The sequence below is a fragment of the Plectropomus leopardus genome, chromosome 19 (assembly GCF_008729295.1).
Source record: "Plectropomus leopardus isolate mb chromosome 19, YSFRI_Pleo_2.0, whole genome shotgun sequence".
In the NCBI taxonomy this organism is placed as follows: domain Eukaryota; kingdom Metazoa; phylum Chordata; class Actinopteri; order Perciformes; family Serranidae; genus Plectropomus; species Plectropomus leopardus.
Window position 1 is genome coordinate 8,108,819 of NC_056481.1, and position 18,454 is coordinate 8,127,272.

The 18,454-nt window shown below is 40.4% G+C and overlaps 1 protein-coding gene across 1 annotated transcript in view; it reads right to left on the reverse strand.

Moving 5' to 3' along the window:
- The window catches only part of LOC121959037 (calcium/calmodulin-dependent protein kinase type II subunit gamma-like), a 52,683-nt gene that overhangs the window by 5,685 nt on the left and 28,544 nt on the right, over positions 1–18,454 (reverse strand). Inside the window, exons 13-22 of the mRNA XM_042508217.1 lie at positions 17,672–17,714; positions 15,995–16,057; positions 11,990–12,030; positions 10,300–10,383; positions 7,118–7,162; positions 6,947–6,992; positions 6,655–6,729; positions 3,349–3,489; positions 503–578; positions 191–285 (exon numbers count right to left, since the gene is read on the reverse strand). Of these exons, the coding sequence (XP_042364151.1) occupies positions 191–285; positions 503–578; positions 3,349–3,489; positions 6,655–6,729; positions 6,947–6,992; positions 7,118–7,162; positions 10,300–10,383; positions 11,990–12,030; positions 15,995–16,057; positions 17,672–17,714 (709 nt within the window). The remainder of the gene's footprint in view (positions 1–190; positions 286–502; positions 579–3,348; positions 3,490–6,654; positions 6,730–6,946; positions 6,993–7,117; positions 7,163–10,299; positions 10,384–11,989; positions 12,031–15,994; positions 16,058–17,671; positions 17,715–18,454) is intronic.

The window sequence follows — 18,454 nt, forward strand, 5'->3', positions numbered from 1 at the left end:
AACAATCTGATGTTAGCTTAACAATTCAGATGCTTTTAGAAAAGTTGTCAACAAAAAAAAATTTCAATATTCCCTGAAATAACAACTAGAGTTTGTGGTGATCCTCATCGTATTCAAAGCTTCACCTGGCTGCTGATCTAGGCAGCTTAAAATAAACGTCTGCTCTTTGTGCGTACAAGCGGAGACTCACAGTTTTCAAAGTAAAACTTGTGGAAGTCCATGCCCTCCACCAGGTTCCCGAGGGCCTCAGGCTCAAAGGAGGTGAGTCCAGGATCACAAATCCTCCTGAGAAAGAGCAGCGAGACAGAGAAGGAGACGGGTGGTAAAATACGAGTGGGTGAAAAGACATTAGAGACCTCAGAACTGAGAAACTTGAGAAAACACAGGGGAAAAATAAAGACAACTTTAATGAATCCCGTTAGAACGTTACATAAATTAACTTGTAGCAGAAAACACTGATTCATCCGCCGCTTCTCACTCCAACACATGCAGTTGGACTCACGTGTAGGCATCGAAATCTCCATTGTTGATCGCTTCAATCAGCTGCTCCGTTATCTTGATGATCTCCTGTTTACGAGCTACAGACAGAACACGAGAGAAAGAGACGGACAGATGGTAAATGGTGAGAAGCCGGTGAGGAGGAGAGACAACAATTAACTGTGTGTTGGTTTTGGTTTGACGACATTTTCTCTCATCACTTCCAGCTCCTGCCTTCCCTTCAGGCTCTCTTCGTCTGTGGCTACAGCTCGACGCTCCTCTTTAACCTCATCACTCGGTCTGGAGTCCTCCTAACTGCTGCTCGACCTCATCACTGTCTGTCGCTCTGCTTCTCACCTTCTGTGAGACTCAAAACACTGACTAAACACTCCTCTCTGCTGTGTGAGCACACTCTGCCACCCAAACAAAAACTAAAATCCTGCCGGTAAACAACACAGGCTCAGTCTGATGAAAAAACCTTAACTTACTTATTAACCTTTTTTTGGAGCTTTCAACTGTTGACTTGACTTAAATTTAACCCTTAGAGCAAATTGGCTTGATTTCTTTACAAAAAAAAGGAAGAAGGCAATGAGCAAAAAGAGAAGAAATTACCCTCAAATTAGCAAGATATTAGTGAAAAGTACAAGAAAACTACCTGAAAATTAGTTTAAAAAAAAAAAAAGACAACGAGGAAATGACCCAGGAAAAGTGCTTCGAAATTATAATAATTTTGTAACATAATTATAAATATCTAATTATGGTAATTGTAAATATAAATTATTTTTCCCTAACTTTTTAAAAAAATAATTGACCAAATCTATTAATTTCCTGCAATTTTGTGGAATATTTCTTACCCAGTTGCTCATTGCAGTTTTCCTCCTGTTTTTTTTTTTTTTTTTTTTTTAAGAAATCAAACCATTTTGCTTGGGGTTCAAAGGTTTAAATTCCTGACAAAGGGTGATTGAAAGCCCCAGAAAAGACACAGAGGGACCTTTGAGATACAATTTATAAAGAATTAAGAACCAACTTTCAAGCTCAACCATAAACTAACTTCTCTGACTTTCACTTTCAAAACAACTTTCATTTTCTAACAAACATGAATCTCCACTGAAACTTAAATGGCATTAAATATATCTACTTTGCGTAATATTAACAGCTGCCTCTGACCCGGTTTACAGGCAAATAAATCAAATTAACAGATAATCATGTCACAGTACTGTCACCAAGCAAACCATAGTCATGCAGCATGGCCTTTAAGTGTACTGTTTACCTGTATTTGTGTGTTATTCCACACATTACACACAATTAAAAACATCATTGAAGCCACGTTAAAGGTTTCAACACATCAACTCTCAATTCTGCGAAAAGCCACTTTAAAAAGGATAATGCTGGTGTTATTCTTTGTTTTCCTTCTTGCCATCAAAAGACTAAAAAAAGACTAAAAGATAATGCTATTGAACCTTTAAAATATATTTTCAGTTCTTTTTGCACTCCACCCCGAGTGCCATTAAACTAGAGAGAAGGCAGACATAACAATCAACACTACAGGTAGGAGGAAAAATATGTATTTTTGATTTTGATTTTCAGGTTTATTTGTGCCTTTAAATACACAGTAAATGTGTATGACTCTGCATCTAAAAGTAGTCCCCAAAAATACACTTTTTACCATTGTTTCAAAAATATTTCGTAAAAACTACAGCGCCCAACTGCTTGAGGACATTATTTGGCCGTTTAAAATATAAACAGCATCAATATATTTGTGGCCCATTTAAAGATTTACATTTTCATTGTATCATATCACAGACAGTGTAGGTAAGTTTTTTGATGGGACCATAAGAAAAATATAGAATAACACCAGTCTTATTCCTTCACAAGTCATTTGAACAAGTGATTACCTTCATTTTGAAGCCTATGCAAATGTCCTCTTTAAAGACTTGAACATGTGTCAAACCAACCGTTATTGATCTGTTACATGTGGAGTCATTTGCCTCGTTTCAAGTCTTAAAACAGGAGAAAAATAACCAAAAAGGTGTCAAAGGTTTTGAGAGCATCTTCAGATTTAAAGGTAAAGTTTAAATTTTTTTAAAAGTGGGGTTGTACAAGGCACTTATCCATAGTCAGTGTATTAAATACAGTAGATGTGAGTCAGCACACCCACAATTTAAAGAAGCAACAAAACATATTTCAGCAACCTAAAAAATCTGTATCAGCTGAAGTGTATGCTATATTTATTAGATTTGACGAGTCAGGCCCTTCAAAATAAAAGCAATGTGTGATTCCACTTATTAAATCATAACAATACTTTAAGTCAACTACTTCGTTTTACTTCATTTTAACAGTATTTTATTATAACATTAGTTCATTTAACATTATTATGGCAGTAGCAACTTAATTTAAATTCACTGTAACTATAGTTCACTTAATAATTTTGTGTGAGTAGTTTACATTAGTCTGAAGGATTGTTCCAAATCTACAGATGTTTATCATGTATCAGGATGTTATTTTAAAGAAATATCACCCTGGCCTAATCGATAATTTTTCTGCTGCCGCTGTCCAGTGCAGTATGTTGCTAAGCTTCTGTGGTGGTAATCCTTCCTGCTTATCCAAACTGGGAGCACATCGACTGACAGCTACTGTATTTAATACGCTGACTTAACATAAGTACCCCATATAACCCCATTTCAAAAAAATCACAACTACCACTTTAACACCTGAAAAAATGACTTGTTATAAACATTATCTGCAGGCTGCCTCCTTTATCCAAGAGAAAATTGCCATTTCAGAGATGCAAGTTCTTTTTTAATGTGCAACAGCTACAGGTGAGTAGACGGCAAGGACAGCTGAGGTCAGTTAGTCAAGACTGTTTCTTACTCTGCTTAGTGTTGCTTATAGCAGCGACAGTGTTGCTCCCTAGTGGAGCGGCAGGCATGGAGGACTGTGAGAGCTCAGAGTCAGGGCAGGAGCTGTTGCCCGTGCTGTTCCATGCCATGCGCTTTACGTCATGCGGTGGAACTGAAACACACAACGGATGGTCAACAAACACAAAACATATGGATGGATGACAAAATGACAGACATGTGATCATGTGCACACAGACACACAACATGCACCCACAACCACACCCACACAGGTCATGCAGTAAAGTGACAAAGCTAGAGTAGGGTTGGGTACCGAAACCTGGTGCTGCTGCAAAACTAAGTTTTATTGATTACTTGAATGTGTTATATAAATTTGTTAAGAATGTTTTGCATTAATTCATATTTATATATTTAAGTGTAATTAAAATGGTTAAGTGAGAATATATTACATTTCAAGTTCAAATTTGTCTTTGCAATTAAAGAGAAAAAGCCATTGTTTTGACCCTTGTTTCATGTTTTATTTTGAAAAATGTACCAGTTCAGGCAGCATTTAGGCACTGGTACTGTACTGTAAAAGTATAGTTTTTGCACCATTTATGCAATGGCACCATTCTAAAAGTATAGTCTTGGCACCGTTTAGGAACCAGCACCGTTTAAAAAGTATTGTTTTGGCACCGTTCAGGCACTGGCACCATTCTTAAAGTATTGTTTTGGCTTCGTTTAGGCACGAGCACCGTCTTGAAACTACTGTTTTGGCATCGTCACCGTTTTAAAAGTATAGATTTGGGACCGTTTAGGCATCAGCACCATTTAAAAGGTACCGTTTTTAGATCATTTAGGCACCAGCGCCATTCTAAAAGTATTGTTTTGGCAAAGGTACTGTTTTAAAAGTATCATTTTGGCACCAGTATCAGAAGAGAAAAAAAACAAATGATACCCAGCCCTGTGAACAAGAGACAAAGCTGACGTGGGTTAGTGTTCACTTAAATTAGTGATGGGGGACATTGTGGGTTTATGACAGGCATGCAGACGGTAACACGAGAACAGAGTGGCAGCTAGAAGAGAGATACAGCTCTGGTGATGCTGTGTGATGTGGAAGTCGTTTAACTGCCTGCTCTGCTCACATCAACTCTTAATGCTCATATACATTAACAAAGCCTGGTCTGATGAGCTGCAGCACCCAGCGGAGACACACAGAGACACGATCGAAGCCATTGTTTGTTATTAGCTCGTGTTATGCCTGTGGGGAAACTTAGCATGTTCAGGAAGGAAGGTGGGAGAAGGACAAGGAGAGGAGGAAGAGATCAGACTGTCCCTCTAGTGCAGGTGTGTCTGACGAGAGCAGCAGGTCAACAGACGACAGGAGAGATTAGAGGACAGAAGCAAGATAAGAACGTAGGGAAGAATGGCGTATTAGAGAGAATAAATTAGCAAAGATTAAAGGACATAACTGAGAATAAAGCCTCTGAGTAGAGTGAGGAAATGGGGGAGAAAATGTGAGGACAAAGAGGAACCGGATGATATGCATGGTTCCAGTAACGTCAGACAGGCAGCAGGCCGGGCCTGTCCGACTGGAAGGCCGGTTTAGGACACACAGCTGCAAGGTAAGCAAGGCTTCCTCCAGCTGGAGCCGTCACATTAGGAGGACAAGGGGGATAGATGCAGTGATCACAAAGAAACACACACGCACACACACTCACGCAGATTTCAGGGTTCCCACAGTGGCCCTGATGAAAAAAATCCTCGACTTTTTGTCCATGACTTTCTGTAATTCGGTCAAAGTGCCTCTGTGACCTATAAAATGAGTCCCTGCTGATTTTATTTCAAAAGTTTTGTTCTGAGCAGAGTGAAGTTAAGTCCAGGTGGTGAGACAGTTCAAGTGCTCTTAAGAAGAGAGCTCACGATGTAGAGTATTAATGGATATACACAGCAGGAAATGAGCTTCTGCACTCAGCGTGTAAAAAAAAGTTGCAAAGTGCGTCCTTGTAATGCACCCCTGTTACAGTAATACTCCAGTTTATTACAACTTGGCTCTTATTTTTGTAGTTTTGGCCTATTGGTTATGATGCACTCAAGTAATTTATGATCTAAGAATGTGACCGATACAGTTTCATTCATAAAGGCGACCTGCCAGTTCAGATTTTTAGTGCCACATTATGTCCTGGCTTTATTTTACCAAACCATGACTTTCTCAGAGTGAAGTATACAAATTTTGAATATGGGAAAAACAACACTGGTGTTGCATTTGGAATATTGTTAGATATCCAAAGATGATGTTTGGGCTGCACAATTAATCCATTATCCATCACAATCACGAGTTTGGTTTTCCACAATTAAATGAACATGATGAGCTGCTATAACAATGTTTAAAATGTGTGCTGCGCTCACAGAAAACTCAGATTCATATAAATCCAGCCGCTTCCTGATCTAACAGTTAACGTCTGAGGAGCTGCTGCTGCGTGCACATTTGCACCTGTGAAAAACTTTGTTGTGACTGCAAACAGGCAAAATGTAAGGCACCAATTCATCAACCATCATCATCACTGTTTGCACAGGATTTGTTCTCACCTACATTTGAAATATTTCAAAAAGGTGCATGAGACTTGTGTCTGCATTGCAAAGCAACTTAACTTATGAATAAAAACTGAATTTAATTAAAAAAAAAAAAAAATCTTCTTTTAAATGAAATTTTCAGTTCCGCTGCATAAATGGCAGGAACTTTTTGTAACTGCAGATATTCAGGTTTTTAATCAGACTGTGCCGGTTCATGTAGGGTTGGGCCCAAATTTTCAAACTCTACACTGAATTTAGGAATTATTTTAAGTCTTTGTTGCAAAGATTTGTTATTTAGCTGGAATGTCGCACATCATGAATGTAAAAGAAGTGCTCTTTAGTTTGAGTTTTAGGTCTTTGTGCAATTTTAATGATGTTTTTATTGTGATTACGACATCTGCAATTAACTTGGTGAGTTCAATGTTACAAAAATTAGCTCCAAGTTGTAAATGCAAAAAAGAATAAAACTTTAAATAAATCAAATCCAGATCCCAATATCACTCTGTATACATTTCCACAACGTCTCCTGACTTCCCTGAATAGAGTCGAAAAAATTAAAAAAAAAAAAAATAATAATTAACAATATTTCAGAAATTCCAAAACCAGTGGGAACCCTCAAAAGCTTGGTGGATCAGAGTGAGGGGACTTTAAGATGTAAGACTGCCAGTGACTACATAAAGCCAGGGTGGGAGTGGAGGGGGGGTGGGGGTGTTGGGTCCTTGCCAGTGGCGACCGTACAGCTTCTGGTCGCCATGGATAAACTTACTGGCAGGTGAGCTTTGAGGTGAGGGCAGAAGTGGGGGCATCTCCTCTGTGGCGCTGCTCTGCGCCGAGCTGTCCGCTAGAAACACACACACAAAACGCAGCCAGACATACAATAAATACATACATACACACACCGCGGGCAGACAGTCGAGAGTGCGAGAGATACGTGGCGCATCTCAGCACACCTGCCAGCCACTACAGTCAAATACACACACTTCACTGGATGGGAGACAGAGAAAGAGAGTGGATAAGAACAGGAAAAGGGGAATAAAACACTTGAGTACCTTTCCTACCTTTCATTTCTTCCTCGTCATTGGTGGCGTTGCTCTCTGTTGATCCCTGGAGTGCAGAGAGACGGACAGAGAGATACTGAAATTAACGCAGCCGGCTTTAGAGGTCCAACAGGCCCGAGAGCGGAGCAGCTGGGTGACGCTTTCAGACTGACAAACACACACACAGCTCACCTTGACTCCATCAGGAGGGTTGTGCACCACCGTGCTCTGAGATTCCTGCGATGCAGAGCAGAACAGTGAGTCCAGTACATCAGAATCCTCAACCAGTGCCTCTCAACTGGGTTTAAAGTGGGCCCCACACTCTACCTCAGCTATGGGGTCGTAACATAACACTACATCTCCTTTTATGGTCCCTTGCTTGTCCTTAAAACTGTCAAGAGCACTCAAGGATAGGACTGGGAGACGATTCAATATGACCATTTAGGGCTGCAGCTAGCTATTACCTTCAATATTGATTGATCTGCCTATAATTTATTGATTTATTTATTTTTAAAAGCATTAAATGTCAGAAAACAGTGCAGGGTTCCCACACATTTAAACCAATTAATTTAACTTTTTCATAATTTCCATAATATTTTACCTCATTTTAAATACTTTAAGTAGTTTTAAATTGATAGATCTACAGGATACAGCCTACAGCAGAGACAATTAACTTGCTTTGCTCGAGAGGCCACTTTTGCAAAATGTTAGGAGGCCAGGGGCCAGTTACAGCGGCCCCATATATGTTTCCAGCCATTTTCGGATTTTAGAACGCTCCTAAAATTTAAGAACATTTGGAGGATTTGAGGACAATTCTCCGATTTTAGGACATTTCAGGGAAATCTGAATTATTTTAGGATTTTCGGACATTTCCAGGATTTTTGCACATTTTGGGGATTTTAGTCATTTCAAGGATATAAGGAAGTTTCTAGGATTTTTGAACAATTCTAGGATTTTTGGACATTTCTTGGATTTTTAGGACCGTTCCAAGATTTTAGAAGGTTTAAGGATTTTAGGACATTAGGGGTTGAGCTAGGACCTCTGACGGGGTGCGGGGGATCTTCAACTGGCACTTTTTTAAAAAATCTCTATTTTGACGCTGTTTTATGCACCCTAGCACCTTATGTAAAAGCACAAAAACAATTGCCAGTGTAAGCCACTTTATTTCTATTGTGAATTAGAAAATGGTCGGGGGGGAATTGATGTTACACTGATATCATACCATGCCACTGTTTAACAAAAAAGTTTATGCTAAAGTTAAGAAACTATTATCCAATTACTGATTTTTTTTTCACGGCTTCGATTAACGATTTTATCTACAAAATGTCACATTTTCTCACAATCCCAGTTTCACTGAATCCAAAGTGATGTCTTCAACTGTTTTATCCAACCAACAGATATTTAGCTTAAAATGACACAAAAAAAGAGGAAAGGCAGAAAATCCTCAACATAAGAGAAGCTGCAACCAGAGAACAGACGGCATTTTTCCTTGAGTTAAACAGCTAATAGATAATCAAAATAGTTGTGAAATGATATGTTTTTTGTGGATTGACTGGTCAAGTGTTTGATGTAATACATTAAAAACACAGCTGATTGCGTAGAACCTCGATAATATATAAGTTATTTTGCATACATTTACCATAACGTTTAAATTCTACTATTAAAGTATTCTAACTAATAATGTGATATTTCAGTCATATCACCCATGGCCTATTCTGAGATCCTGCATCACCAGTTGAGAAGCACCACCTTAACATAACAGACAATGTTATTATGAAACCAAACCTGTGAGATGTCATATATAATGCATGCTACTGAAGCGCCTTAAAATCACAACATGCTAATACTGGATGAGCGCATGATGATAATAGTTTGGCAGTATGGTGAGGATGTCAATGGGGATGTGAATGATGGCAAGATAAACAGGTTAGAGTGAGAGCAATGGTCGAATGTTAGGATGGATGCTTGCAAGGCGATTTTAGTGAGAAAGTTGAGGGAGAGCTGGTTAAGCACGGGAAAGAAGTGAATAACACACAGAGGCCATTACAGGATAAGACTAAATTATACTTCCTTATAAGCTAAACCAGGACTCGACTGTGCTGCCACTTCAGAGGCATATATTCAAATAAAGGGACAGTTCACCCCCAAATCAAATATACTATCGCATCTCTTACCCATAGCACTATTTATAAACCTAGATTGTTTTGGTGTGAGTTGCCAGGTGTTGGAGATAGCAGCCGTAGAGATATCTGTTGTTTCTCCATTATAGTGGAGTTAGATAGCACTCAGATTGTGGTGCTCAAAGCACCAAAAAACACATTAAAAATCATTTGAGCGTAATCTCATCCCCCAAATTTCTCTAAATGTTGTTTTTTTCCAAGAGAATCAAGTTCTTGTTGCAGGAACATCTTGAAAAATTTGAATTCACTTTGGGTCCAATTTTACAATTTCAATTTAAGAATCTATAGATTCATTATGCTTTTTCTGTTACCGTGGGCTCAATTTTTAGTTTTTTTTTCTGTTTTATTTGTTTTCACCCATTTTTTTGTAATACCTTCCTGCATTTTATTTAGCTATGTTGTGTATACTGCTTGAGTTACTGCTACCGCAAAAAAATGCCATTTTGTATTCTCGGTCTAGTTGCACTTCTTTAAATACTGTGGATAAATAAACATAAACTGTAAGATAACTGTCAATTTTCTTACCATGATATACCTTGAAGCCAGTATATCGCTGCAACTCAAGTATAAAGAAAACAGCTCATACAAGAAACTGCTCACAACAAGGTCTGTGGATTATTTTGAGTAACCGGAGTCATTATTTCTGGAGTTCTGTTTTTCAAATGTGGGAGGTTTTTTTTTTTTGCACTTTGAGCACCACAAGCTGAGCGCCGTCTAGTTCCATCACATTTGTGAGAAGTCGGACATCTCTACGGCCGACATCTCAAACACTCGGCAACTCAAACCAAAACAATTTAGACTGACAAACAGCACTACAGGTAAGAGGGAAAATGTGTATTTCTGATTTTAGGGCTGAACTGTCCCTTTAAGTTCATGCTCCCTAGAAGTCGAAAAGGTGCACATGTGCAGCCTGTGATTCAAAGTTAAGGTGAGCATTTTTAATCATTTCCAAAAAATGTGAAAGATTAACAATTCAGGAACATATGTGCACCTCGGGGGGTAAAATGGCCAGAGGATGGGTACTGCTGGGACAGGGGATGTTACGGTGCAACACCTCCTGGGTAGTAAATGAAGGATGACAAGCAGCGACTATGACGATGGAGGGTGAGGCACAACGGGCTACTATGCAACTACTGGCGGGGAGGGGAGGGGGGGTTAAGAGGCGAGAACCGACACTGCGGCGGCCTACTGTACCATCTGGGCGTTGGTTGCCATGTTGGTGTCTTTCAGGGCATTGATGGCGCTCACTATACTGTTCTTACTGTTGTTGGTAGAAGGCTGGGACGAGAACGCAAACACTCAAAGTGAACACATACGTTACACACACACACACACACAGATGCATTAGAATTATACGCCTTTTAGGGAATGGGGCTAATGTTGGTGGAGGCTCCCAGGCTGTTGAGAGCTAACAGGGTAAATGAGAGGGTGAGTGCCACAGAATGGCCTCTAGATCATCCTTTTAACTGCCTCACTAACTCTCTATGCCTTCGCCACTTAACTGCACAGAGAGACCCCTGGGGCAGGGGAGAAAAAGAGGGAGGCAGGAGGCAGGAGGAAGAGAGAGATGCTTAATAGCAGCAGTGAATGACGGAGACTGCTCGGAAGAGAGAGCAGCAAACCTCTGACTGAGACTAAAGGTGAAAGAATAAAACCAACATAGATAAAGAATCGGCTGATAATTAAACACAACAATGTGAAAACTGCTGAGCAAAGTTTCTAAAGCTTGTAGGTGGGACATCGTGAAATCTGGGATCTAAAATCAGGCCGCAGGATGTCGAGAAACCCCGAGTTGTAGCATAATCCCCTGTAGAAATGAATGGGAAATTTGAGCCAACCTAGAATTTAAGAATTTAATGCCACATGGTTGTTTGCCTCCGCGAACCAGTCAAGTTGCACTTAAAGCTTACATCCATGTTTGTGAGAACATGGATGTTTCATACGCATCTTCCTGCCGGCAGCACAGAAGATCGATACAATCAGCCTTCAAGGGGGGCACCCAAGATTAGCATCACTTATAAGTATCCGACCAAATGTCTCCCCTTCTGTTACTGAGTTACGGTGTTGAACCTTTCTCAACGTGTTCTTGACATATTGAGTTCACAATATGATGGACAAGGTCACAGTGACCTTGAGGTCTGACCCATGACCACAAAATTTTAATCAGTTCATCGCAACTATTTGGGCATTTGAGTCAAATCTGAAGAAATTCCCTCAGGGTGTTCTAGACAGTGTCAAAGTGACCTTGAGCTTTGACCTTTGACCACCAAATTCTAAACAGTTCATCTGTGACTCAAAGTGTATGTTTGTGCCAAATTTGAATAAAATCCATCAAGGTCTTCTTGAGAAGCAAGGTCACAGAAACCTTTGACCACTAAAATTCTTATTAGTTCATAGAATCCATTCGAACGTTTGTGCCAAATTTGGAAAAAAAGTTCTTAAGCTGTTTTTGAGATATAGCATTCACAAGAATGATACAGACAAGGTCACAGTGACCATGGGCTTGACCTATGACCACCAAATTTTATTAAGTTCATTGTTGAGTCCAAGTGGACATTTGTGCCAAATGTGAAGAAATTCCCTCAAAGTGTTTTTGAGATATCATGTTCACAAGAATGGGACAGACGGATGGACGGACAACCTAAAAACATAATGCCTCCAGTCTATAGGCAGAGAACATAAAAACTGAAAAACCCTGAAAAAAACATTACTATATAAAAAAATGATATTCCTAGACATAATAATAAGAAAGGAAAGTGAGCCTGAGAGCCACTGAAGTACAGAAAAAGAACAGAAGGCATAAAAGGGGGTCAGCTATCAGAGGAGAGACGGGACACTGTGTAGTAGAACAAAAGAGGGCAGAGAGGTGACGAGACAACCTTACCTTAGCAGAATCTGACTTCTTGTTGAGTAAACTTTTGCATGCTGCAAAAAAAGGAAAGAGGAGGATAGAAGAGAGAGAGAGAAACAGGAACAAGTTTTACTGTTGACGACAGCTAATCTATACAGCTCTTTTTCAGCTTTTACACAAATCCGCAACTTGAGCAAAAACTTGCATCTTCAACTCGTCATATCTATGAAACCCCCAATACCCAAGCTTTTATGGCAAAGTAAGTCTAGATGTTGCTTAAGAATAACATGCATTTAATGGATTTCTTGGGCTTTTTTCCCTCTCCTTGGCTGTACAAGTTGCTACACTCTGCAAAACCCATTCGCATCATAATCCATTCATTGCCATCTGGGGAAAAAAGGAGAAACCTGAGAGCAAAGTAAACTTCCTAAATCCATTTCCTGTCTGTAAGACCCCAGCAGATCTAAAATGAGAGCGATGGTCAGACTCAAACGGCCGCCAGGACTGACAGCAATGAGCTGGGTTAATGTAAATCATTGATTTCCTTTAAGGGCCCCAGTCACTTTTCCTCTCAAAGCTCTCAACTGTCTATTGCTTCCTTTTCTCTATTTTTTTCCCCCACTGAGACACACAGGTTCCAAAAATCTTATCTGGTGTTTCTTACCTTCCAATAAGAAATGGGAGAGGGAAAGACGGGGGAGAGAGGGGATGGTTGAAAAAGAGTTCTTAGTATTTCAATACAAGAGAGTGGCGATTAGGGGCATAGCATTTACAGCAGCAAACAATATCAAGTGACAACTCATGCTCATTAATCTTGGCTGTTGCGTCGATATGCAGCTTCTATCTTGGCCTGGCCATGCAGCATCCAAAGAAAAAAAGTATATAGAAAGAGATGTTTTCATTCATTAACCAGGGAAAGGAGAGCTGGTTTTTCAGCAGACATCTGCTCTTCATTCAGCTAAGTCTTCTATCAAACAGCCATCGGGGTTCTACTTTTGACAGCATGGGACCAACACCTTCATGTGCTCTCTAAATCTGTCCTTCCCTCCCTGCTCCTCAAGGGGACAATGACAGGATGAGTAAAGTCAAGATGACCCACAGTCGGAGGGTGCACCACTCGAGCTTCATAGATAGTCGGTATTTATGGGAACATCCACAAGATGTCAAATCCTTTTGTGCCGAAGAGGAAAACAAAGCATTTACTACCAAGCTGAAGAGTGTGTGGCTCTCTTAAAACACTTTAATGAACTACAGTTAAAGGGTTTTTTTTTTTTTAACCCGGACCCTATTTTCCAAGTCTTACTGATTAATAGCATAGTTTGAAATGTGTCCAGTATTAAACAACAGCAGCAGCCAGGCTGTAATGTAACCACTGAGGGCATGTTCGCACCATCAATTTAAGTCCACTTAAAGTGCTTGTTTTTGTAACTGACAGATTGTTATGAGTCTGAAAGCACTATAGAAAACATCTCTTCAGAGATGAGCCTCTTGTTAAAAAGTAAAATCATTTTTTAAACCAAAAACAGTCCAAATAACATTTTTTTAAGTTAACAATTATTTTGAAATTTATCTATGCAGTGTCAGAGAAAAAGATTCATAAACCTTTTATGTATTTGCACTCTAAAGATTTATGAAAAAACAATGTAAGACATTTTAAGACCAATTAAGGCCTTATTTCTAGATTGATGGATTCAACACTTTTTAAGACTTTTAAAGGATCTGTAGGAACCCTGCTCTTTATGTGGGATTAAAAATTGCCAGCATTTACAGGCTGGGGTAAAGATCTGTTTTCCCCTGACAACCACGCACCCTAACTACAACTAGACACCGACTGTATCTATAGCAGCTTTGTGATGAACGGGAAGGACGGATTGGAGAGCATCTGAATGTTGTATCTCCCGAGAATGTTTTCTAGGATATAAACCACACAGGACACCCACATGCGAAAGGCTGCAAGGCAAACATCATTCTAGAAAGATACAGAAACGCTTCAAACACACTTCTGACACATTTTGCTCTAATGTCATTAAAAAGGAGGAACATCATGAGCAAATTGCCAAGCCTTGCTTCAGCCAAACTCTACAGATATGTGCAAGGAAGCTGTTATAGTAAAACAATAAATAAATAAATAATTAAAACAAACAACAAAAGAGCCAGGATTTTTGCAGTGATAAGTGACATCATCAGAGGACCAAAAGCCATTTAAAAAAAAAAAGAGTTAATTAAAAAGGAGGAGAGCTGAGGAGTCTAATCTGCAGTGATGATGTCACACACGAGATTCGCGAAAACTTACAAAACAGGCAACTTGGTCCAGGCTCTGTGAGGAAGCCCGCATTCAGAGGGCTCTAGCTGACAATCAAACCACCACAAACACCCCGAATCTCAGCGCACCAATCACACATACCAGGAGTTTCTCCACTAAGGTCATCTCGCCTTTCACATTTTACCTTTCATTCTTCCTACACATAGATCCTAGTTACCTACATAGAGTTTTATGTACACTGTAGAGCAGAGAAGATTTTCTCTTCTGAAAAAGGGGACAGAAAATCCATTCTGCTCAACACTGCCTGTTTCTAAAGTACTCATCCATGGAGCCACCATCGGAATCGCCGACCTTCCCAACCCGTCACCACCCGGCAGGATGAGAGCTGAGCCTCGTTTTAGTACTTCCAAAACAAAAGGCATCCCATAAACAGGGTTCCTAGAGCTTCAGGCAAATTATATTTCATTCTTTTTAAGACTAATTTTACAATAACCAAAACTAAAAAAAAAGAACCATGAACCAACAAAATTATTCTTAACTCTATGTAAACAATTACATAGAGTTAAGAATAATTTTGCCTAAACCTTTATTGTAACATAAAACATTACATTTTTGGTCCAGTGTATTTATTGTTGTTTTTATTACTGACTTTCATACAGGATTATTCCACTGTTTTAATAACCATCTTGAAGAAGAAGGTTTCAGTAAATTATTGAAAAAACAAATAAATAAAAATAGATAAATAAATGTTCAAATCAATTATTTTGAGATCTACAATGCAACGCCATAAACAAAAGCTTTTCAAAGCATTTTTAAGACTTTTGGAAAATGGACATTAAACATTTTCATACCAAATGAGGCCTAATTTTTAGATTAAGGAATTCAAAACTTTTCAAGACTTCTTAAGGATCTGCAGGAACCCTGAATATGGTATGGAAAATGTCAGTGACAAACGTGGTGGCAGGTTTGCAGCCACGTTGGCTTGTGGCATTCCTACGAGGAGGCACGGAGATTCCTTTTTTGAAAGTACTAAAACAGACCTCAGGAGGGGGGAGATGAGACTTGGGATGCCTTTAACCTCGAGGGATTTATCAGGAAGGCTGCACAACGGTGATGGTTTCAACAGTTGGCCTCGGTAGCAGCAGCAGCACTCCCATCCTCCGTCTCAGTCTCCTCCCAGCTCCTCAACATCCGCCTTTCCCCTCCCCACCACACCAGACCCAGGTTCGACGATGGCAGCACGCCAACCCAGCTCTTGCCGGCCCCCTGCAGTGTCAGTTCCCGGCCCCAGAAATACATGCCCCTCCTCATCCCCTGCCCCGGTCCGCCCTGTGCCCGTCCTCGCAGCCCCAGACGCAGGGAGAGCACAGGGGCGTAGGGGGTCAGCTGGAAGTCAGGATGGAGCTTGCAAGAAGTGACGACATAACTAATTTGGGAGATGAAATGGGGGTTATAAGGTCGGGGCTGAGTGGTGGTGAGGTGTAAATGTAAAAAGCACTTAGGGGTGCAGGTTGAATCGATTACCATTAAGTGATGTGCATGACTGTGTGCTTAAAATGTGATATCTTTGCATTAAAGCAAAGACAAAAGAAGACCCTAAATCAATAATAATGTGTGAGTACTGCATGCATATGTGTGTGAATGTTGATGAGGATGCTGGCAAAGGCTGCATGCAGGAGTTTGAGGGGTGGTAATGGGGTCCCACCCTGCGTTATGAGATAAAGAGGTAAGCTGTGTGTGGAGAGGAAGTGGATGGGCGTGTCTCTGGGACGTACCTTCCTGAGCCAGTGAGGCCGTGGAGGAGGCGGCAGCAGCAGAGTTGGTATGCTGCCGGCCCACTATTGGACAGAAATGCTACAGTTGGGAGGGGCTATACAAATTAGGCAGGTCTATCTTACCCTGTTCAGCCGTTGGCCTAGAAAGCTACAGGGTGTGCTGGCTGTAGCCCAGACACATCACAAGTAGGGCTGCACGATATGTTGTTCAAGTGCTGATAATGCAATGTACATCGCAGGACACTTGTCATACTAACACATTTTTGCTGCTTTATACCAAAAAGAAAGTTCTCATATTCCAGGACTAGTGTTACCATTAAAGCCTTTCCCATTAAAACAGGTTATGTGTGTGTGTGACACGGCCTGCCAGATTTTCGGAAGTTACAGTAGTCAGCTGAAAGTGTCTCCATATGCTCAGATTCCAGTATAACTCTGTTAAAATAAAGCATCTGTTTAATGCAACATTATCACAACGTCTCCGGACCACAAAAGCTAGTTGTCAGCTATGAGCCATGCTAAAGCTAACTGAGTTAGCATTAAGAAACCAGAGGTCTCCCAACTACAGTTCGGAGCTGCGAGGCTACACTCGATATGAGAAGAACCTGAAAATGAGCAAGGAACAGGAGTGTTCGGTTATTTCTAGCGCCACAATGTCAAAATGCACTCTAGGCACAGACAGAAGCAGAACATCATTTGTATTAAAAGGGAAAGTAAGCCGTTCATTCTGCTGGGTCTAAAAGTTTGTGTCTGATCAGATATGCTGTGAACAGATCAACAGATCCACCCCACAAGTCACAAACTGCTGCTGAGGAAAAAAAGAACTCATGGAGAGCTCCACCTGCTCACAAACGCACATAAACCTTTGAATTTAGAGTGCCCTCCATCTGAATAGTGTGCTGATGTACGACGTCATATGCAAAAAAATCTCTGTACATCACAAAAAAAATCACAATGTCATTTTTTCCCCAATATCGTGCAGCCCTAACCACAAGGTTTGATAGAAACGGGCTAAAGCAAAGATGTGCACCCCTGTGGTTTCCTAGGCCCAGGGTTGAAATCATTAGCCATCGACTGACCAATTACTCAGAGGCTGAGAACAAAGCTTCAGCGGAAACAAGTCACTCTCAGCAGGCTGAGGTTAAAAAACACAGAATCTTAGCAGTCACCTTGCCCCCAACATAAAAATCTCATAAAAGTCTTCCCTCTCTCAAACATGCAAACGCTCCACAGGCAGCAGGAAAGAGGGACACATTCTCACACACACACACAGACACACACAAACACACACACACACACACACAGAGGGAGAGATACATTAGCATGAACAAGAATGTAACTGACGCCCACATATAATGACATACATCAGGATGCACAACAGTCATCAACAATACACTGTGTTTGACTAGAAGGAATTTCATGTTTCAAATCAGTTTTTTAATGTTGTTAGCAAGTAAACTATTGTGCACACACACACAAAGACATATTGTTATTTTGAGGATGAGTGGGTGAGTGTTTGTGTGTGTGTGTGTGTGTGTGTGTGTAAGTGAGTGAGTGAGTGAGTGAGTGTGTGTGTGTGGTAAGGGGGTTAAAAGAGGTGCAGAGGACTCTATCCACTCTCCTTCCGCCTCTCCCTCTGCATGTGCTGCGTGGGAGGGTGAGGGCGAAGGGCACACCCACCTGAGAAGTTTCTGGACACCAGCATGGTGGTGAGAATGGCTCCCTGGAGGAGGAGAGGAAGGAGGAGAGAGAAGTGAGGGAGGTATAATGAGTGCAAGGAGTTTTTTTTGTTTTATTTAACAGGATTTCTTTGCGGCCCTGTATTCATTCCTAATGGGACAGTAATATTTTTATCTCTCTGCTTTTTAACAGCCGTGCCTTCATCACTGCGCGGCTCTCTTCCACAGTCAAGGCCGAATCTGTTTGTTCTGTCAAACAGCATCTAATTATTAAAAAAATTTTAAGTATCGTCTTATTGGCGAGATGCACCGTTAACTTTAAGTCTTCACATCTCCAAGTCCTATTACATATTCTTCTATGCAAATGAATTGAAATGATGTGTCAAAATAGAACAGCTGCTCCTTGATCCAGTAGTTTGCATGTACGGCTGTGAATGCAAACTACACCAACTAGATGGTTTGAATGTTTCAATGCCGCTGCCAATACGAAAATGTCTGCACTCATACCAAACATACCAAAGCAATGTATTCTTCGATAACTTACTTATCAGAAGAAAGAAAACCTTGTCTATCACGTAGCAAGAAAATCTTAGGCAATTTAAGACATTTACTTGACTAAAATAAATCTCAAATGGTACAAATTGTATTTAAAGGTCCAGTGTGTTGGATTTAGTGGCATCTAGCAGGGAGGCTGCAGAAGTGTGCTGAGCACGTAAAAGAGCGACGGTGGCAAACATGATAATGGCCCAATTTTGAGTGTTTGTTTTGCCTGTTCTGGGCTTCC